This window comes from Mytilus edulis, chromosome 3 (assembly GCF_963676685.1).
Source record: "Mytilus edulis chromosome 3, xbMytEdul2.2, whole genome shotgun sequence".
Taxonomy (NCBI): domain Eukaryota; kingdom Metazoa; phylum Mollusca; class Bivalvia; order Mytilida; family Mytilidae; genus Mytilus; species Mytilus edulis.
Window position 1 is genome coordinate 25657763 of NC_092346.1, and position 20217 is coordinate 25677979.

The 20217-nt window shown below is 32.1% G+C and overlaps 2 protein-coding genes across 2 annotated transcripts; both read left to right on the plus strand.

Moving 5' to 3' along the window:
- Positions 1-11180, plus strand: LOC139515126 (uncharacterized). The gene is made up of 4 exons (XM_071304687.1): positions 1-21; positions 945-1142; positions 7475-7679; positions 10881-11180. The coding sequence occupies exons 1-4, from the start codon at positions 1-3 to the stop codon at positions 11105-11107; spliced, it is 651 nt and encodes a 216-aa protein (XP_071160788.1). The 3' UTR covers positions 11108-11180.
- Positions 11181-14566: 3386 nt separating this feature from the next.
- LOC139516065 (interferon-induced protein 44-like) lies at positions 14567-20134 on the plus strand. Its single transcript, XM_071305883.1, has 6 exons — positions 14567-15246; positions 16117-16154; positions 16800-16997; positions 17645-17791; positions 18856-19027; positions 19488-20134. Exons 1-6 carry the CDS (start codon positions 14727-14729, stop codon positions 19859-19861), a joined length of 1449 nt encoding a protein of 482 aa, XP_071161984.1. The 5' UTR covers positions 14567-14726; the 3' UTR covers positions 19862-20134.
- Positions 20135-20217: the final 83 nt, after the last annotated feature.

Below are 20217 nucleotides of genomic sequence, written 5' to 3' on the forward strand. Positions count from 1 at the left end.
ATGAAAGGAGAAATTATCCTGGTGAGTGTTTTTGTGAGTTATCAGAAAAATTCTTCAAAAGTTTCTTTTACCAAAGAAGTAATGAAAAATGAAAAAAAAATTATACAGGTAGACACTTTTTACTTCGACTTTTTTTTTTGTGCGAACGTCATAGTAAATAAAATTTAAGTTTAAAAGTTCAACAGTAAAAGGCAAAAATAATAGGACATTCAGTATAATAAATTAAATAACACATATCTGAACAGGTGATAGGACAGAGAGATACCGATTATACAGTACAAACACATTGGGTACATCTGTCACTGTTAAATTTTTTGGAAATCCTACAATAAATAACAAAATTGCGTTATCATTCTTCCCGATTTTTAATCGACAATCTTCATCAATAATAGTATTAACACATTTAAACGAAAGAAATTATTTCTTTTAAACATCAAGATTTAAAAGGAGATCGAATGTCGTGTGAATGCAGTCTTGGTCTTAGTGTATGGAGGAAAGTTGTTAAATTGTTATATCACACAATATGATAAATCACAAAATATACTTCTGATGTACAAAATTGAATTACAAAATTTAGTCATAAATTAGATAGTAAAGGCATAAAACTCCATCAAAATAAGCGTTAAATTTAAGAATGACAAATTGCAAGTGACCAAATGGATTGATGGGAATAAAAAAAAACCATACGGCTATACAAAGCAACAAGGGATAAAATTGAGAATGGAAATGGAGAATGTGCCAAAGAGACAACAACCCGACCATAGAAAAAACAACAGCAGAAGGTCACCAACAGGTCTTCAATGTAGCGAGAAATTCCCGCACCCGGTGGCGTCCTTCAACTGGCCCCTAAACAAATATATACTAGTTCAGTGATAATGAACGCCATACTAATTTCCAAATTGTACACAATAAACTAAAATTAAAATAATACAAGACTAACAAAGGCCAGAGGCTCCGCATGTACTGCAACTGCATTTCATAATAAATGCAATAATAGGGGACCAACGGTTACTATTTTGTACAATACCAACGATTCCGTTTTTGGTGGATATACTTCCATTAGTTGGAGAAGTGCAGGAGCTTATCATACCGACGGAAGTGCTTATCTTTTCCGGCTTTACCAGAACAGAAAGTGGACTCCAGTTAAATAACCTTTCAGTGGTATTAATAATAACACCATTGATGACAATGCTACTTATGGTCCTACTTTTGGATCTGATCTCTAAACATTCACAGGCAATGTAAGCAGCAGTGGCACGTATTTTCATTTGAAAGGGACTACCAATGTTGGTAATTCATTATCATATACTATGAATGGCGAAACATATAATTCTATAGCTAATGGGCATTTGCAAATCAAAGATATAGAAGATAATTTAGTAGAGTGTGAGGTAAAATCTTTTTCGTATATATTAACTAATAGCAGCAAGTAAGAAGCAAATAGCCCTTAAATGCACATGCATTACTTAAACTTCCGCTGCTCCACAAACAATTAATGTAAGAGAAAAAAACTAGAATATAAATATCGGTAACAATGTACCAAAAACCAAAAACAAGTTTGAAAATTTTGTTCCAATTTTCCAGTTGTTTTCCTGGATCTTAACACTATAATACATCTAGTGGCTCATATATTTTGCAAAATTTTCCAACACAGCTGTTCCGATCTAAACACAAGCTATATTGAATTTTTTTTTTGAACTACCTGCAATTTCTTCTAATTAAGAATGCCTGGAATAAGTATATTATGACTCACAAAAGCAAAATAAAAAGTAAAATTTGGCATTGTAAACTACGGCATATTATGATTTAAGTGAATGATAATTGAGCTGTTTATAAATAGACAGAATGTTCTTCTTGATTCGAGTGTCACTGATGATTCTTTTGTACACGAAACACGCGTTTGGTGTACACAATTCATTCTGGTATTTACTAAGTTTATGTTTGAATATTTCATTTATAGATTTACCTGCTAGATCAGTTCTCCAAGAGCCACGGAGGAAGACCCCAACATGGGATGAAAAGGTACTATTGCACGGAAATATAACTGATCAGAAAATAAATAAGTTTGAATTAAGGATGCTCGAGGGTATAAAAATTTCAGAAAAAAAAACAATAAACATTTATTTTTCACTACAACTTTTTATTTCTTACCTTTAGTAGTTGTTACTTGATCATATGATACAAAAATCATTCCAAAATCAAATTCGTGTTGGCCACATATGACTTTTTAAATATAGATATCATTGAAAAAAGCTCCAAATTATTTCTTTTTGGTGCAAAAATGCCATTTTTGGCATTAAAATTGAAATATCTTTTTTAACTGATCGGTTACCTATAGTTTTAATTATATTTTTTGAATAAACTGTACTTAAACTTAACTATTGTAAAATTTTAGCGATTTATGTAATTAAGTTCTTTTTTTTCATTTCGATATTAACTCTATTTCTGCTATTAGTTCAACAGAAACAAAGAAAACACTAAACTCCAATCCCTCAAGGATATTCACGTGCTATAAAAACCTTATTCCAAATATTAATTCATCCGCCGTCAATCGAAATTCCCCATCTAAATTAAGCAGTTTTATGAACATGAAAAACCCAAAGCCTCATTTATCTGATTACATGAACTAAGCCCAAGTGTGGTATACAATATGTAGGACAATCAGGACGGGAGTTTTTTTTAAACGAACACACGAACATCTATACCGCTTCCGAAAACCTAAGAAATTCAAAAGCATAATTTATCAACATTTAGGTAAACACAACCACAATATTAAATTTATTAGATTTCAACCGCTCGAAACGGTCCAGCAACAACAAGGGCAGTCGCATAAACAATTTGAAGATTCCCGTAAAATTATCGAACTGTCTTGGATTAAACGACTTCAAACAGCTTATCCCCTAGGTCTAAATGACAATATACTTGGACAAGGGAACATATCTACTACTTCCTCTATTGATATCATGAATATTATGGATAAAAAACAACGAAATAAAAGGTCTCATGGGAAACGTATCAATCAAAATCAACGAGTTAAACATCGTAGAAATTATACACTTGATAATCTATCTATATTAAAAATAATGGTAGGCATCAATTATTATGTAAACTGGGTCAAATACCCATTAATAAATTACACGATATTTTCAAAGAGTGTGACACCATCTCATTCTTCAGCCCACTGTATGAATATTCTCGTATAATTACAACTTTTTGCCACCATAGGCTGTTCCCGCGTATCGACAAGCCTGAAGATCATAAACGTCATTTTTTGAAAATTAAATATATTAGCAGAGGCATTGATTTTATCAACTTATCTAGTATATTTAATGACTCTACCGTTCAAAACTTTATACCTCCCTATTTTGATAATATAGAACCACCTATAATTTCATACACATACAAAAAAACCAGCAGAAGTTTAATTTTTAATTATATGTCAGTTACATCAGACGTGAATATAGATAGTAAGACTCCCTTAACTTGAAACTGTGAATCGTCGAAGTTTAGATATGTTCCCTATGGCCATGTTATTACAGGGGACCTCAATATCGTCCAGGACAGAGAGGTTAAAAACTTCTTGAAAAAAGGACCAAAATATCGTCCTCCATCTAAAATAGATTGGAAAGAGTGTCGTCAAGTCACCGAAGATGCTCTTTCCTCGTTTGAAAAAATGGTGTAAACGGGAAAAATCTGATAAAAAATCTCTTGATTCTTATTTAAATAAATGTATGAATGTGGTAGATAAGAGAATATCACATTTTGAAAATAATTTAGAAGTAAATAATAGAGTACATAAAACACCTATTTCCAGTATAAGAAATAAACTTCAAATACTTTCAAAGCCGACAAAGCAGCCAACAATGTGGTGGTGGTATGCCGTAAATACTACACGGGCGTTCTTAAGAATGAAATTTTAAATTCATCTACATTCAAGTCCATCCGCTCCACAGAGAGACATATAGTAAACCAGCATATCACAACCACATCAAAGCTTAAGGCTTCTTCTGAACATTTGAAGGTCCCTACTATGTATTGGCTACCTAAACTACACAAAAAACCATTTAAATATCGTTTCATCTCGGCCTATAGTAAGTGTTCTACAACTAATCTTTCAGTGCTCTTAACTAGTTCATTAACTACTATTAAAGAGCTTATCATAAACTATTGTAATAAAATATATGAACATAGTGGTATAAACCATTTTTGGAGTGTAAAAAATTCTTTGGATGTTTTAGATAAATTACGTGCTTATGATGGTCCTTTTGATTCTGTTAATAGTTTTGATTTTTCTACTCTTTACACTACACTTCCACACTATATTATCAAACAAAAGTTTTCCTATTTGATTAAATGGTCGTTTGGTAAAGCTGAATGTAGATATATTTGCTACAACTCATTCAAAGCCTTCTTCTCTAATGAGAAAGGTAAATATGCTAGATATACTTACTGGAGGTGTGATGAGATGATTGAAGCTATTAATTTTCTCCTTGATAACATTTATGTACGTTTCGGCAACAAAGTTTATCGACAGGTTGTAGGTATCACCATGGGCACTAATTGTGCCCCTTTAATAGCAGACTTGTTTTTGTACTGTTACGAAATGTTCATGACTAAACTCAGTAAAGACCCGTCGAAATTGCATTTAATTGATAAATTCAACAACACTTACCGTTATCTTGATGATATATTTTCGTTAAATAATCAAGAATTTTCTCAATATACTGCGGAAATTTACCCCAAGGAACTTACTTTAAATAAATCAAATTTATTCGGTAATAACTGTCCTTTCCTGGATTTAGATATTTCGGTTTTAAACGGGAAACTCCACACTAAAATTTACGACAAAAGAGACGATTTTTCGTTCCCTATTGTTAATTTTCCATTTTTAATATGGTGATGTTCTTTTGGCACCATCTTACGGTGTTTATATTTCACAACTTGATCGCTATGCCCGTGTCTGTTGTGACGTTTTTGATTTTAACGAACGCAACCTATGTGTTACTAGTAAAAAATTAAACCAGGGATGTCGTTACCATAAATTACTTAAAACCTTTACTAAATTTTTCCATAGATATAAAGACTTGGTTTTGAAGTTTGGTTGTACCTACTGTAGAAAACTTATTTCAAACGGGGTAGTACATCCTCATCTTTACGGAAATGTTGTTAACCGTGCCCGGAAATTTAGAAATGATCCATGTAAACTTGTCGCTCCTTTAAATAAACTTATTCTAAAAGGTTACCTATTCAACACTGTAATAAGATCATTGAATATTGTTTTTATTGGTATGAATATTGATTTTGTTATCAGTAAATTAAAAGCTAACTAAATATTCCTAGTATGTTATATGTATATACATGTTCATGGATCTACAATCTGTCGATACCTGTAACTTGGCATTGCACAAAGTCATGTTTTTCTCTGGCTGTTTATGACGTCTTTACACTAAATCCATTGGATGTTGGATGTGTACGGATTGATATTTAAGTCTTAGTTGCATGATTTTTTTATTAGTTGTTAGTGGCTTTGAACTAGCTGTCAGATAACTGCAAGTACTCTCAGATCTGTTCATTGTTTCTTTTTGTGTCGGGTTGTATAAATACCTAGCCACGTCCACTTGTATTTTTGTCTATCTGATGAGTTAAGCCTTTTCCAACTGATTTTTATAGTTCGTTCTTATGTTGTACTGTTATACCACTGTCCCAGGTTAGGGGAGGGTTGGGATCCCGCTAACCTGTTTAACCCCGCCACATTATTTATGTATGTGTCTGTCCCAAGTCAGGAGCCTGTAATTCAGTGGTTGTCGTTTGTTTATGTGTTACATATTTGTTTTTCGTTTATTTTTTTTTTACATAAATAAGGCCGTTAGTTTTCTCGTTTGAATTGTTTTACATTGTCTTATCGGGGCCTTTTATAGCTCACAATGCGGTATGGGCTTTACTCATTGTTGAAGGCCGTACGGTGACCTATAATTGTTAATGTCTGTGTAATTTTGGTCTTTTGTGGATAGTTGTCTCATTGGCAATCATACCACATCTTCTTTTTTATACCTTTACAAAAACTTATGCTTCTTTTGAAGGCAAATTGTGACCCCATTTTTTTATTTCATTTTTCTATTAATGTAAGTATAAGATAAAGTTCATTTAAAAAGAATATTGCGAAATCCTATATTTATTTTTAAAAAAATGATTTAGACCCGCAAGCCTCCTTAAAAACGCAAAAATAATCCCTAAACTACATCGGCATTGTATAGATTAATAAAAAAAAACTTCTTTTTGTTCCATCAGGAAACATTAACCTTGTAGATGCACCTTGCCCAATTCCATTTTTTTTTCGTTTTTTCGGTTGCCTGATTTATTTGGACCTAAGATGATTAAACAAACGTGGAGCGAGGGGCATTCCTTGATCAAATAGTTTCATAGTAAATATGTATATACCTTTCCATAGACTTTACAATTTAGCAAATATTTACAACTCATTTAATCTTTGGTCTATTAGTTGTTTATGTTTTCACCGACTACTTGTATCACAGTTGATTATAAACGGGGTATATGAACTATTTTATGTTTTGTAGATTATAGCTTTCTAGTTTGTTTAATTTGTGGTAAAGATTTTATCAGATCATCAGTTTATAAGGCAGAAAAGATTTAGGAATAGAACGTTTTTTAATGGAATCAAACATGGAAAAATGTAATTTTAAAAGGACATTAATTCCAGAATGAAAAGATGGTAGCTCCTGTCATAGGCGAATTCGGGGTGGCGGGGGGGGGGGGGGGGGTGGGGGCCAGGCCCCCCACCTTTTGTGGGGAAAATTTGGTTGATTATACAGGGAATCATTGAAGCATGACTGGAGCGGGCCCCCCTTAGGTCAGTCAGCGGGCCCCCCCTTAGGAAAAGTTCTGGATCCGCCACTGGCTCCTGTGTTAGTATGCTTATCGATACAAAGCAGTGTCGTTCTACGTGTATTTTTTTATATGCTAGAAAGGCTAAATAGACTGACCAAAATCAGGAAAAAATATAATACATTGCAGTTGTAGTTTTACATATTTATGAGATATTTTTAATTTCAAACAACCCATAGATCAAAGATTACAGTTTTTTTTTAATTATTATTTCAAACAAAAACTAATAAAAGTATTGGTAAAATTGAGAATGGAAATTTGGAATATGTCAAACAGACAACACGAAAGCCACCAATTGGTCTTCAATGCAGCGAGAAACACCTCACCCTGAGGGAGTCCTCGGCTGGCCCAAAAATTACAAATTGTACTAGTTCAGCGAAAATGAACGTTATACTTAACTACAAAACATATAAATAAATTAAAGTTAGAAAACATATAAGACTACCTAAGGCGAGAGGTTATTCTTTATTTAAATGATGGAAACTTGTAATTGTCAAAAATATTTTTTTAAACCAATATTTTGATAGAAGGATTTTTTTTTTTAATTTTTAAATTATATATTTTATGTCAGTTATTCAATGACTTGAAAGGAAAGATAGAACAATATAAACCTCTTCAAGAACTAAATTTGCCTCAAGCACGTCTTCTGTTGGTTGGACAAGTGGGAGCAGAAAAATTCAGTTTCTTTAACACTATAAACTCTTTCTTTAAAGGATACATAACAGGTCAAGCATGTAGTGGGAATGCTGAACATAGTGTTACAACTGTTGTTAGTAGTACAATATGTGTTAGCCAATTTGTTTTGATCAATGACCATTTTGTAAGTATCGGGAACATTTTTTTTATTTACAGAATCTATCTTGATTATTTTAAAGAAACACTGAACGTTTGAGAAAAAAATCATTGGTAATTTTGCTGCAAAGAGACAGTGAGGCTCAGCAAAGAAATATAAAGAAACTATGATAAATCCCTATCGTTTGACACATACATCTTGTATTATTATTGATCCATTCTCGCAAAAGCAAAATAGTCTGCTACTGAGATATCGTGGCGCGATTTGGTGTCACGATATCTCAGTAGCATGGGTTCGAATCCCGGCGAGGGAAGAACAAAAAAATTGCGAAAGTAAATTTACAGATCTAACATTGTTGGGTTGATGTTTAGACCAGTTGTATATACATAGTGTACACAGCCAGGTATCACCATCATTGCTGGTGATCCGATGGATAAATCTGTTGTAGAGTTGTCACTGACTCAGACGTACTTACTAATATAAATATGTATATATCTGCACATGTGAAAATTATTTTTTACGCCTATATATATATATATATAGCCCAGGTGGTCGTGTGGTTTAGCGGGACGTCTACAGTGCAGGCGATTAGGTGTCACGATATCTCAGTAGCATGGGTTTGATTCCCGGCGAGGGAAGAAAAAAAAATTGCGAAAGCAAATTTACAGATCTAACATTGTTGGGTTGATGTTTAGACGAGTTATATATACATATATATATATATATATATATATATATATATAAAGTGCCTAGAAAATCAACCTAACGATGTTAGAGTAGATTTGATTCGTAACTTCCTCCCCGGCGCCGGTTATTTTCTAACTTCTACGACAACACCGCCTAGCATTGCGCAGAGACCTTATCCCCTCCTCTAACTCTAGCTTATAAAAATAAGCTTTCGTTTCGGGAGGTGTTACCTTCTTGTAGGAATTAAACAAGGATCTCTGATACAATACACGAAGTATTTATTTTTAGTGTACAGAAATGATCATCTACTCATCTCTTCAGTATAATTGCAGGATGCTAATCTATTTTTAGAAGCATACAATCACTGTAAATAAATATATGTATATGTCTGCCTGTGTGTAGTGACAACTGCAAATTATACCTTGTCCATCGGATTTCTTATGATTAAGAAATACCAGGCCTTAGAATATGTATAAAGTGCCTAGAAAATCAACCTAACGATGTTAGAGTAGATTTGATTCGTAACTTCCTCCCCGGCGCCGGGGCTGGAACCTGTACTTTATTTTCTAACTTCTACGACAACACCGCCTAGCATTGCGCAGAGACCTTATCCCCTCCTCTAACTCTAGCTTATAAAAATAAGCTTTAGTTTCGGGAGGTGTTACCTTCTTGTAGGAATTAAACAAGGATCTCTGATACAATACACGAAGTATTTATTTTTAGTGTATATATATATATATATATATATATATATATACATGTATACGATATCGGTTATGTATTTGTAAAGAATGTCCAATCGGAGAAAATTTACGAGCTGCATGAATGTAGCTTGATCAAACTCCGGTATGGTGAATAATCTCAGGATGTCGATGAACTCGGTTTGGAATTGAAATATATCTTTTTTTTAATTTGCTCCAGTTATTTCGAATGTATTTTGTTGTTGTTGATTGCTTGTGTTGCATTAACGTTATTGGTAAATTTGTATTGATGAATTACTAATAGTATATCTTTAACTAAATTAACTTTTAATGGGAATAAAATACAAAATGCAAGAAACTATATCATTTTCGATGCGTTCTCTCTACATTGTGGAGCAACTTCATCCAAAGCCGCATTTTGTTTGTCATAGGAGTACAAAAATACAGCTTGTCTCTCATTTGTGTATTTCGGTTTTATGTCAATGTCAATGCATGAAAATTTATTGTATTCCGCTGTTTCACTGTCGATCTGTCCGTCCTCTGAATCGTCATATCGTGGACTAACTGAATTCATTTAAAACTATAAGCTATGATTCGGATTGGTCATAATTAAGTAATGAGCAAATTTGTTGAGTTTTTTTGGTACAAGAGTTACGATAATTTAACTGTAATATTTCAGTTAATTTTTGACATGTTTGACATGTTTCACACTAACGTCCAAATCTTGTATTTACTTTAATCTTTACACAATTTGTGCAATTTTTCAATTGAAGTGTTTATTGAATTTTAAACTTTTCCTTTTTTGATATATGAAGTTTATAAAGGGACATTAGCTACAATTAAGACAAGAACTTCAAATACGAAACGTTTTGTTTCAAGTATGAATATAAAGCATAACTATTTCGTTATAAGCAGTTAGTTTGGCCTAACTGTTAAAATGTGCTCAAAAACAACCCTAGTGTATTATCGCAAGTGAATAATCGACCTAATGGGAATTTGAACTTTAATTCAACCTCTTAGATGGAAATGGGTTAAGAATGTACTAGGCGTGTTTAGCTATTGTGAAGAAAAGAATTTTAACATTTTAAATGAAATACGGGTTAACTAATTCCTTCACTGATTCGACCCACAAAACAATCATTCTCATAACTACAAACTGCTCAGAGTCTGAAAAGACCATATGTTGTGCTCGAGAGAGGTCAAGACTATGCCAAGACTGAGCCGAGACTTGTCCAGACTGATCCAGACCATAATCAGACTATAACAAAATTATGAAGTACTTTATCAGACCAGAAAAGTTCAATTGTTGATACTACACCCCATTGGTGGACACCGATTTTATGAGTTTGTATCCGTCAACAGGACAAACTAGACACAGCTCCGAAGCTTTCCTCGTGCTTGAAGACATAAGATTATATTAGAAAAATGATTTTATTAAATTTCCATGTACTTCTATGAATATTTCAAGGGGAGAAGGAGATACCAAAGGGACCATGCAAATTATAAATCGAAGAAAAAAAACATTTTTTTTGCCAAAAAAAAAAAGAAAAAGCAAAGACAAAAGTTCACAAATTAATACACAAAAACAATTTTGACCGAGCACCACAAGATTCATTTCAACTGATCTCAGGTGTCTTTCTTGGAATAGTAGGCTAATTCGGCTACATAAGCCTGTTTTTTGAAGGACACTAAGGACATAGTAAAGAGCTGTAAAGATTTTAGCTGTCATGTTTATGCCATTGTTGGTATTAGGTTTATAGTTAAGATATATTGACATTTTGTCAAAAATATTTCAGGAGTTCCACATGTGATGTGTGAAATTACAAGTGAAGACCTTTCGGAGATTTTCTACAGCACAGTTATACAGGAAACGGTTGACAGGGTATCACAGATAATCGGACTTCCAAGTTCACACATTCTTCCATTCAAGAATTATGAGGCAGAAATGGAACTAAGTAATAACATAAACATTCTAACGTTGCTAACTTTACACAAGATGTTACGATTTTGTGATGACTGCTAGGACAACTACCTTGACCAAATTGAAGAGGGCAAATTGCAAAAGCTCAGTTTTAGGGAGTTAAGCAATTAATTTAAGCTAGTATACATTTTAAATGGATATTTATTTTATAACTACATTGTGTATATGCTTTAGATGTAAAAAAAAAATGTTAAAAATATTCATTTTACTAAAATTTGATATAACATGGCTAAAAGTATTTTTTGAATCATTTACACGGACATTTAGGTGACACAATGAAACATTTTAATTAGATAATAAATTTATTTAACACAATTAAAGATATGTCAACATACAGTCGATATGCTTAGGGGTAATTATTATGCATTCTAATATGACGTGCTTCTTTTGCTTAGTAAATAAACCCATGCTCGAAATCCAATAAAATTTGTTTGCACATGCGTATATTGAGTTGTGTTAAAAGTGAATGATAAGATGTTCAACATGTTAAAATCAGCGTTAATGTAATTTATCAACTTGCCAACGATAGAGCAGAAAGCCAAAATAGATTATGCAAATTATTACATTAAGACAGAAACAGTTACGAAAAAGCACGAATTCAACGTTCGCAAATTAACATAAGATGGAATAAAGTCGAAAGAAATATCTCATTTAATAAAATAATACTATGAGGTATACCAAAGGGACATTAAAATTCATACGTCCAAAATACCATGCAAAAAAAGGAAAAAGGAGAACACTATACATAACACAACATGGAAAACTAATGACTTAGACGGGGGTGTTATCAGATGCTCAGAAAACATGAGGTCCTCACCGGTAGGTCGTTAAATTTGTTATAACAAGTGATCGTCTCGTTTTTTAAGCCTTGCATACTTGTTGAGTTTTTTTTATTTGTTGATATCACTTTGTTTTACCAAATCTACACCAGGAACGCTTAAACAAAATTGACAAAAGCTGGAGTGTTTCAATCCGTAATCAAGCAAAGCAGCATGAAAACTTGTAGATAAACTCATCATAGATACCAGGACTAAATTTTGTATATACGCCAGACGCGCGTTTCGTCTACAAAAGACTGATCAGTGACGCTCGAATCCAAAAAAGTTAGAAAGTCCTAAAAGTTTTGCCAAATCCAGTTGAGGTACTCTATGACTGAGGTAGAAAAGTCTTAGTATTTCAAAAATTCGAAATTTTGTAAACAGTTAATTTATAAATATAACCATATCAATGATAATTCACGTCAGCGCAAAAAGTGCTGACTACTGGGCTGGTGATACCCTCGGGGAAATAAAATCTCCACCAGTAGTGGCATCGACCCAGTGGTTGTAAATAAACTCATCATAGATACCAGGACTAAATTTTGTATATACGCCAGACGCGCGTTTCGTCTACAAAAGACTCATCAGTTACGCTCGAATCCAAAAAAGTTAAAAAGGCCAAATAAAGTACGAAGATTGAACAGCGGTATACTACTGCTGGCTTTATTTACCTTTAAATCTAATAAAGACAAAAACAGAAAAGCCAAAACAAAATGAAATAAACAGTTCTTCGTACGTCAAAGTTCACATGTGAAGTTAAATAAATTGTTTTGATTTTTATATGAATTGGCTGCTAAGATGATGCTTTTTTTCAGTAATGACAAGACGAATGTTATATAAAAAGATTATTTTAGACCTTCAAATGCTTAAATATTAGTTTTATAGTAAATATGTTAACAATGCAAAAACCATGAATCCCGCTTGAGAAGTTGTTTTTACGTTCTCAATGCTGATAGTGAATGAAAAGAAAATAATATAGATGTTAATACATTTAAGACTTTACAGTTTAAAAAACAAATAAAAATTGTGTTCAACAGTAAACTTTTTTTAAAGAAATTTATTTAGCTAAAATAGGGTAAACATTGCAATAATAAGAGGGGTTTTGTAGCCTATTTTGATCAGGTGAAGTAAACAAATGCAGTCATTTCTTATATTGTTGATTATATGAATAGAAAGGATTATGGTTATACAAGAAAAAAAGAGTTCTCTTGAATGGAAACAAGTTAAAAACAGGATGGAAAATGTAAACAAATGCAGACAATAATGTTATTATGCGGTTTTACAAAAATCAGCTAAACAATTACGAGAAAAAACCCGAATTCAACGTTCGCAAATTAACATCAGATGGAATAAATCGAAAGAAATGCCACGATGATAAATTTCGATAACAAAATAGTGTAATTAGTATATACTTTTAATCTCTCTTATTTTAGATACAGAAAATAGGGTGCAGATTTACCTACCTTTGTAACGATACAGAAAATTATTATACAACTTTCGGACAATATGTTGGTAAAAAACGTTTGATTTTCGCTTAAGTGAGATTGGCGAGTTGTGTTTATTTCCAAGATACTGGTGACCTATAGTTGTTAATATCTGTGTCATTTTGGTCTCTTGTGGACAGTTGTCTCATTGGCAATCATACCACATCTTCTGTTTTATATTGTTTGTGTTTATCATATAATAATGTTTATGAAATATGTTATACAATGCTTTTAAATAGGGATAGGGATTATGCTTTTGGCAAATTATGCTATTTCCGTAGTTGTTAAATCAACTGCCAAACGTCAAAATTTGTACGCATCAAAATACAGCAGAACACCAAAATCTAATTCAATTTTTCAATTAGGAAATCGTATCATTTACTTTATTTGTAAAACGTTTCAAGCACGGGGACTACAATTATTGTCTGTACATGGTTTGTGTGAAATCTAACCTTTCATATAACTGATTTAAATATTAACTGTAGATTAACACAGATGTTGCAATAGTTCATTTATTTTATAATTATTTATCGATCTTAAATACTAGAATTAGATATAAAATCTGTTGAAAATATTGATTGCAAGCTAGTGATTGTGTAATGCAATACACATTTAAGGTTTATTTGCTAGATTGGAAGGAAGTTTATACGGTTAAAAATTATGACGGTCAATGTTATTGTTTTCCCTAAATTACTACCTAAATAACAAACATACCACAACTTTTTCGGTGCCTATTTCCGATGCATATAATAATCGTAAATCAACATTTTGCGTTGACATACACTCTTTGCAAAACTGTTTACAAAATATTGACTTTTTGAAATACTAAGGCTTTTCTACCTCAGACATAGATTACCTTAGCTGAATTTGGCAAAACTTTTAGGAATTTTGGTCCTCAATGCTCTTCAACTTCGTATTTTATTTGGCCTTTTTAACTTTTTTGGATTCGAGCGTCACTGATGAGTCTTTTGTAGACGAAACGCGCGTCTGGCGTATATACAAAATTTAGTCCTGGTATCTATGATGAGTTAATATGCAAAATTTGTTTTTTCTTTCGATTAAAAATTGTTCTCATTTGTTTAAAATTAAATATTTCTTCATCTGATACAAGAAATAGGAGAAAGCCTTTCTACGAAATAACAGTACACTAGAGGTATCAAATCAGTAATACGTTATCATAGACGACGTAAGTCACGGATGACGGAAGATAATTCGTATAACCTTGGTATAAATGAACAGGAAGTAATTTGTCGTTGGATAATGTTTTGACTTAATCAAAGGATATTAAGGTAGGGAGTTGTGAAATCATAAGACAATATATTTATCGAAACAGTTCAATCACAGTTGCAGGTTATCAAAATGATTGTCGAATTTAAAAAGGAAGATCGAAGCCAAATGACAAAGTGGATTGGTGGTATGAAAAAGTACACACTTTTGTATAAGGCTTCTGGAGACGGGTGTACCTCAACAGCTTTTCATAATGCTTGTAACAATAAAGGTCCAACTGTTACGATCCTTTATAATCATGACAATTTCATATATGGTGGATACACTTCAGTCAGTTGGAGAAGTATTGGAAACTTTCAAACGGACACAAAATCTTTCCTCTTCAAACTTTATCAAAATGACACATGGTCACCGGTAAAAATGCCAATAGCTAATTATCGAAATAGCATATATGACCATGCCGACTTCGGACCAACATTCGGTGACCGAGATTTGCAAACCTTTTCTGGCAAAGTTAACTTTGATGGTACAATTTTCAACTTGAATGGAAAAACAAATTTTGGATCATCATACACAATGAATGACGAAAATTATAAGTCTATTGCTAATGGCAACCTGAGAGTAAAAGATATTGAAGTATATTTAGTTGAGGGTGAGTGACATTTATATGTGATAATTATTAAGGTTTTAAGATTAGCATCTATCATGACCTGAATCAATATAAAAGGTAAACAAACCAACAAACAAACAAATTCATGAGTGATTTAGGAAATTTACGTTTAAACAATGAGTATCTATTCCTCAAAATAACTGGAAAAGAAATGCAACTTCTACCTTGACAAAGAGAGGCGAAAGATACCGAAGGTACATTCAAAATGGTAAGTCGAAAATAACTGACAACGCCTTGGCAAAAAAGAAAGAAAAGGACAAACAGACCAACAATAATATGCATAACACAACATAGAAAACTACGGACTGATCACAGCGCACACCTCTAAAACATTGGGTGATCTCAAATGTTCCGGAATGGTAGGCATGAGGTCTCACTCCGTATGTCGTCAAATTTGCTTTTTACAAGTAAACGTCTAGCTTTTTAAGCCTGTATATAGTATTATCTTCAACATTAATGCTAAAAATGCAAAACAGATTTTTTTTTCAATACTAAATTAGTGATAAAGCCAATGAAACTATAAACAGAATAGCAGACACAAAATAAAGTCAACTTCTGATGGATTTAAATTTAATATCATTATTTTCCAATGATATTTGGAAATTCATTTACATACATACATCCTTGTTTTCATTTGAATCGTCGTTATCAGAATTTCTTTATTTGTTTTGATGATATTCATGGATGGCCTTAAAAGTATATTTTATTCAAAATATTTAAAATATGTTTAGAATGCGCTTAAAAAAACCAGATGTATGCTTATAATGCAAATAAAATCGTTAATGTATCAAAAGGGGTGATAATGAAAATTGAACATTTAATAAATGGGTATAGCTGTCATTGTACTTTTAGAGGAGCCATGGAGAAAGACACCTAAATGGAACACAAAGGTAAGAACATACCGTACATTATGTAAGTTTGTCAACAACTCCATAAAAATATAAAGATCTTTAACACCAAAGAAGTGAAGATTTCGTGTATACCAGCATCCAATAGCACTACGCTATCAAATATGTTTTAATTGATGTAATAACATTTACCTCGTCTGGAATAAGTTGGTAGTTACATTCAGTGTAAATGAAGTAATTAGAATTTAAGTTTGTTTCGATGTTATGAAGTATTAGTTGAAACCTCTTTCATGATGTCAAAAGATAACCACATAGAGAACCAACTTATTGATCTATGTTTCAACACAATTGATGGAATACCATATAATAATACTGGTATCTTCTATCATTTTTTTTTAACAGAACTGAAAACACATTATACTTCATTATGTTAAATTGCAAAATTTGAAATTATAATCCTGGTACCTATGGTAACTATTTATTCAATATTTACCAAATATATGACTAGTGTAAACTCTACCGTTTAAGATAGTATGAACAACTGCACTCATTCGGCCAAACAGAAATACCTGTGTGCTGACGATAACTGAAAAAACACTTTTGTTTTACCTTGTCTTTTCATGTTTGCATAAGATCAGTTCCTTGAGATAAAATAGATATTTCTTTAATTTGTTTTTGTCATTGCAGCTGATGGCTGAGCTAAAGGAAAAAATAGAAAAATATAGACCTTTGCATGGTTTAAAAATTCCTCAAGCACGGATTTTATTGGTGGGACAGGTAGGCTCAGGAAAGTCAAGTTTCTACAACACTATAAACTCAATATTCAGAGGATATATAACAAGTCAGGCTTGTAGTGGTAATGCAGAGCATAGCCTTACAACTGTGGTAAGTTTAAATGTTTAATTACTGAAGTACATGTTTTATTGTCGACTGTAATTAACGACTGCATATGTATAAAAGTGACCATGAGTATAATACGTTTTATGTGTACGATCTTACGAGGTGTAAGGGTTTTAAACAGATGGTGTTTTGTATGCTATAAAGAAACCATATCAGTTTCCTCTCCTTTATATTTGTATCGACGGTTTTGTATATTTTTAAATGAATTGATATCGCCTTATGAATAAGATTCAAGTGGTTTCACCTGCTCGGACCATACCACAGTATATTCGAGCGACAAAGCAAAAGATACCTGCTTTTGGTTACCAAAAGACATTTATTTCGTACTAATTTTTGCCATATGTATATTGATGCACAATATAATTCAGCCTTTAAAAACTCAGCTGAACGCGGAAATATATCAGCAATGTATGGGAAACAATGTACCTAGAAATTCTTAAAGAATAAATTCGAACTTTTATCGTAAAATGATTTACCATACTATTGGTTTTTTCTTTACTATTAAAGATTAGGTCTTTTTATCTTTTATCGCACTTTTTTGTAGAGTAGTACGACAAACGCGCGTTAATCTATATATTTCCAGTCGGCATTTAAATATATCCCTTTATCGAGTCCATTGTTTTCCCTTATAGTATAGAATGTATCAAATAAGAAAAGGAATAAGAGGGAAGCCAATGAATTTCCGACTTCATGACACGAGAGGAATTGAAGCTGACCAAGGAGTAGATGCGAATGAAATTTGTTATTTGCTTGATGGAAACATACAAGATGGATACCAGGTAACAAAAATCTAATCAACTGAAACCTTATTTTTTTCACGCTGGTTCTGTGAATTGTTTTATTTTCTTTCTATTTGTTTCCTAACATGATATTGGTTATAAAAAAAAACTATATATTATAAATGATTTTCAGAATAATTGTTTGAGAAGTTTAAAAGTATAATGGAAAACGTAATACTAACTGCAGAATCTTGTGAAAATATATCTATGGGTATTTTTTAAAATTCAGTAAACGGAAAAAGAAAAAATACCGAATTCATTGGAAAATGCAAAAATGAAAACTCTCTTATCAAATGGCAAAAATTGAAAGCTCAAACACATCTAACGAATGGATAACAACTGTCATATTCCTGACTTGGTACAGACATTTGAGATTGCTTCTAGTATTTGCATTAAAAAATGTCACTTATATGAACCTCTCAATAGTTATTTCCAAACACAAGCTTAAGAGACAAAAAGCCAACAAAATCTTTAATTTTTGGATACCCGTTCTATATTTTAATTGCTACATTTTTAATGATTAAAAGATGCAATCAGATTAACAGCATCAATTCTAACAGATGCGAATTCTCTACAATACGACGCTCGGCGCCAAATATATGAAATCCTAAAGCGATGAATAAGAACCGATAATATTAAAAAGGCCATAAGTGTGGGCAAATATATGATAACGATTTGGATTTTTTATATTTCAAAACTTCAAACTACATTGTACAGCCTTTCCTTCCTAATTTGATGTCTATATTTCTATTTTCCTTGAAATTGAACTTTTTTAATTGGTCATTTCATTTTCATTAGAATAAAACTTTGAACAATAAGTGATAACCTTATTCAGAAAAGCAATGCCTAATGATAGAAAAAATATAATATTGGACGGGAAATTGAACATTATTTTTTGGGCCTAAAATTCCTTCGCCACATTCCAAATGGAAAGATATAACTGAATATTTTAAAATTTGTCGTATCTTTAGCTGATATTAGTTCGACTCTATTTTGAAAGAAACCTAGAAACAAATCCAGTGAATTCAATCTCATATTATGATTATTTACATTCTGTTTTGTAGTTCAATCCATCGGTCCCAGTTTCAACGGACACGCTAGGATTTGTAGATAGCGCACACGTCAGTGAAACAATTCATTGTGTGGTGCTTGTTTTAGATGGCACCACCGTTGACGTTATGGCAGAAAAGGTCGCCGAAAGGTTAAAAAAGTTACAGATGCGCATGAACCAACGAGGTATGACAGTAAAGAACTTTAATTGCTTTTATTATTTTATAAAATATTTCAACATTCATAAAAAAGATCACATTTGAATTATCATATATGAAAAACAACTTAAATTTATCGTTGAGTGGTTTGTTGTTTCGGTTTAATAACACCACGCCAATGCATTCTACTAAATTTTTCTGAAAACGACAAAGTATGAAATGAATTTAGAAAAACTAAAATAATGATAATGGCCTTCTTTTTTTTTTTTTTTTTTAGATTTTATAAACATAAAACTAGGCAGCATCTCAGACAATATCATTGTCATATTTTTTTTCGGAAACTCGATAGAAAATTTCCATACATAATAAAATTAACTTTGAAAAATACTTATATGACTTTTGCATCGGAAACACAAACATATGAAAGCATGTGCAATCAATCATTCTGATTCAACGATTTCAGCAACTCTTTCTGATATACATTGTAGGTATTCCGCAAGTAGTTTTGCTAACAAAGATAGACAAGATTTGTGAGAGAACAGAGGAAGATTTATCAAATGTGTTTTACAGTCCTTTGGTCAAGGAAACAGTCGAAAGAGTTTCACAGATAATGGGATTGCCCAGGTCACATATCTTACCAGTAAAAAATTATGAATCAGAAATGGATCTTAATGATAATGTGAACATCCTGGCTTTAATGTCCCTGCAGCAAATATTACACTTTGCAGATGACTACATGTATAACCATCTTGATAAACATAAAGAGGGCATTAGTTTCAGCTTTCATGGGATGTTTCGCAACATCATAATTATTATCATGTCAGCTGTTGTTTGTTTGTTGGCATTTTGGTTTTATAAGTGAAGATTTTAGCTGCATTTTTTTGTAATAAATTGTTTATTTCTTTTACAACTTCAGTTGGTTTTCAGCTTTCTTTCTTATTAATATAAGACGAGTGCAACGTACATGACTATCAAAATAGATGTATGCATTTAGTGAAATCTTTGAAATTCGTGATGATCGGGGAAACCTTATATATACAACCTTAGAATGTGTTATTCAATCAATGGTGAAATATATGTGTAAAGTTACAAGTTATATTTAGACAAAGAACAATTAAAATGTTATTTTTGAACATATTTTTCGAAATATATGCGAGATCACTGGTTGTCTACATTATATGACAATGGAGGTTGCCACTCATTCTGTGGTTGAAATAC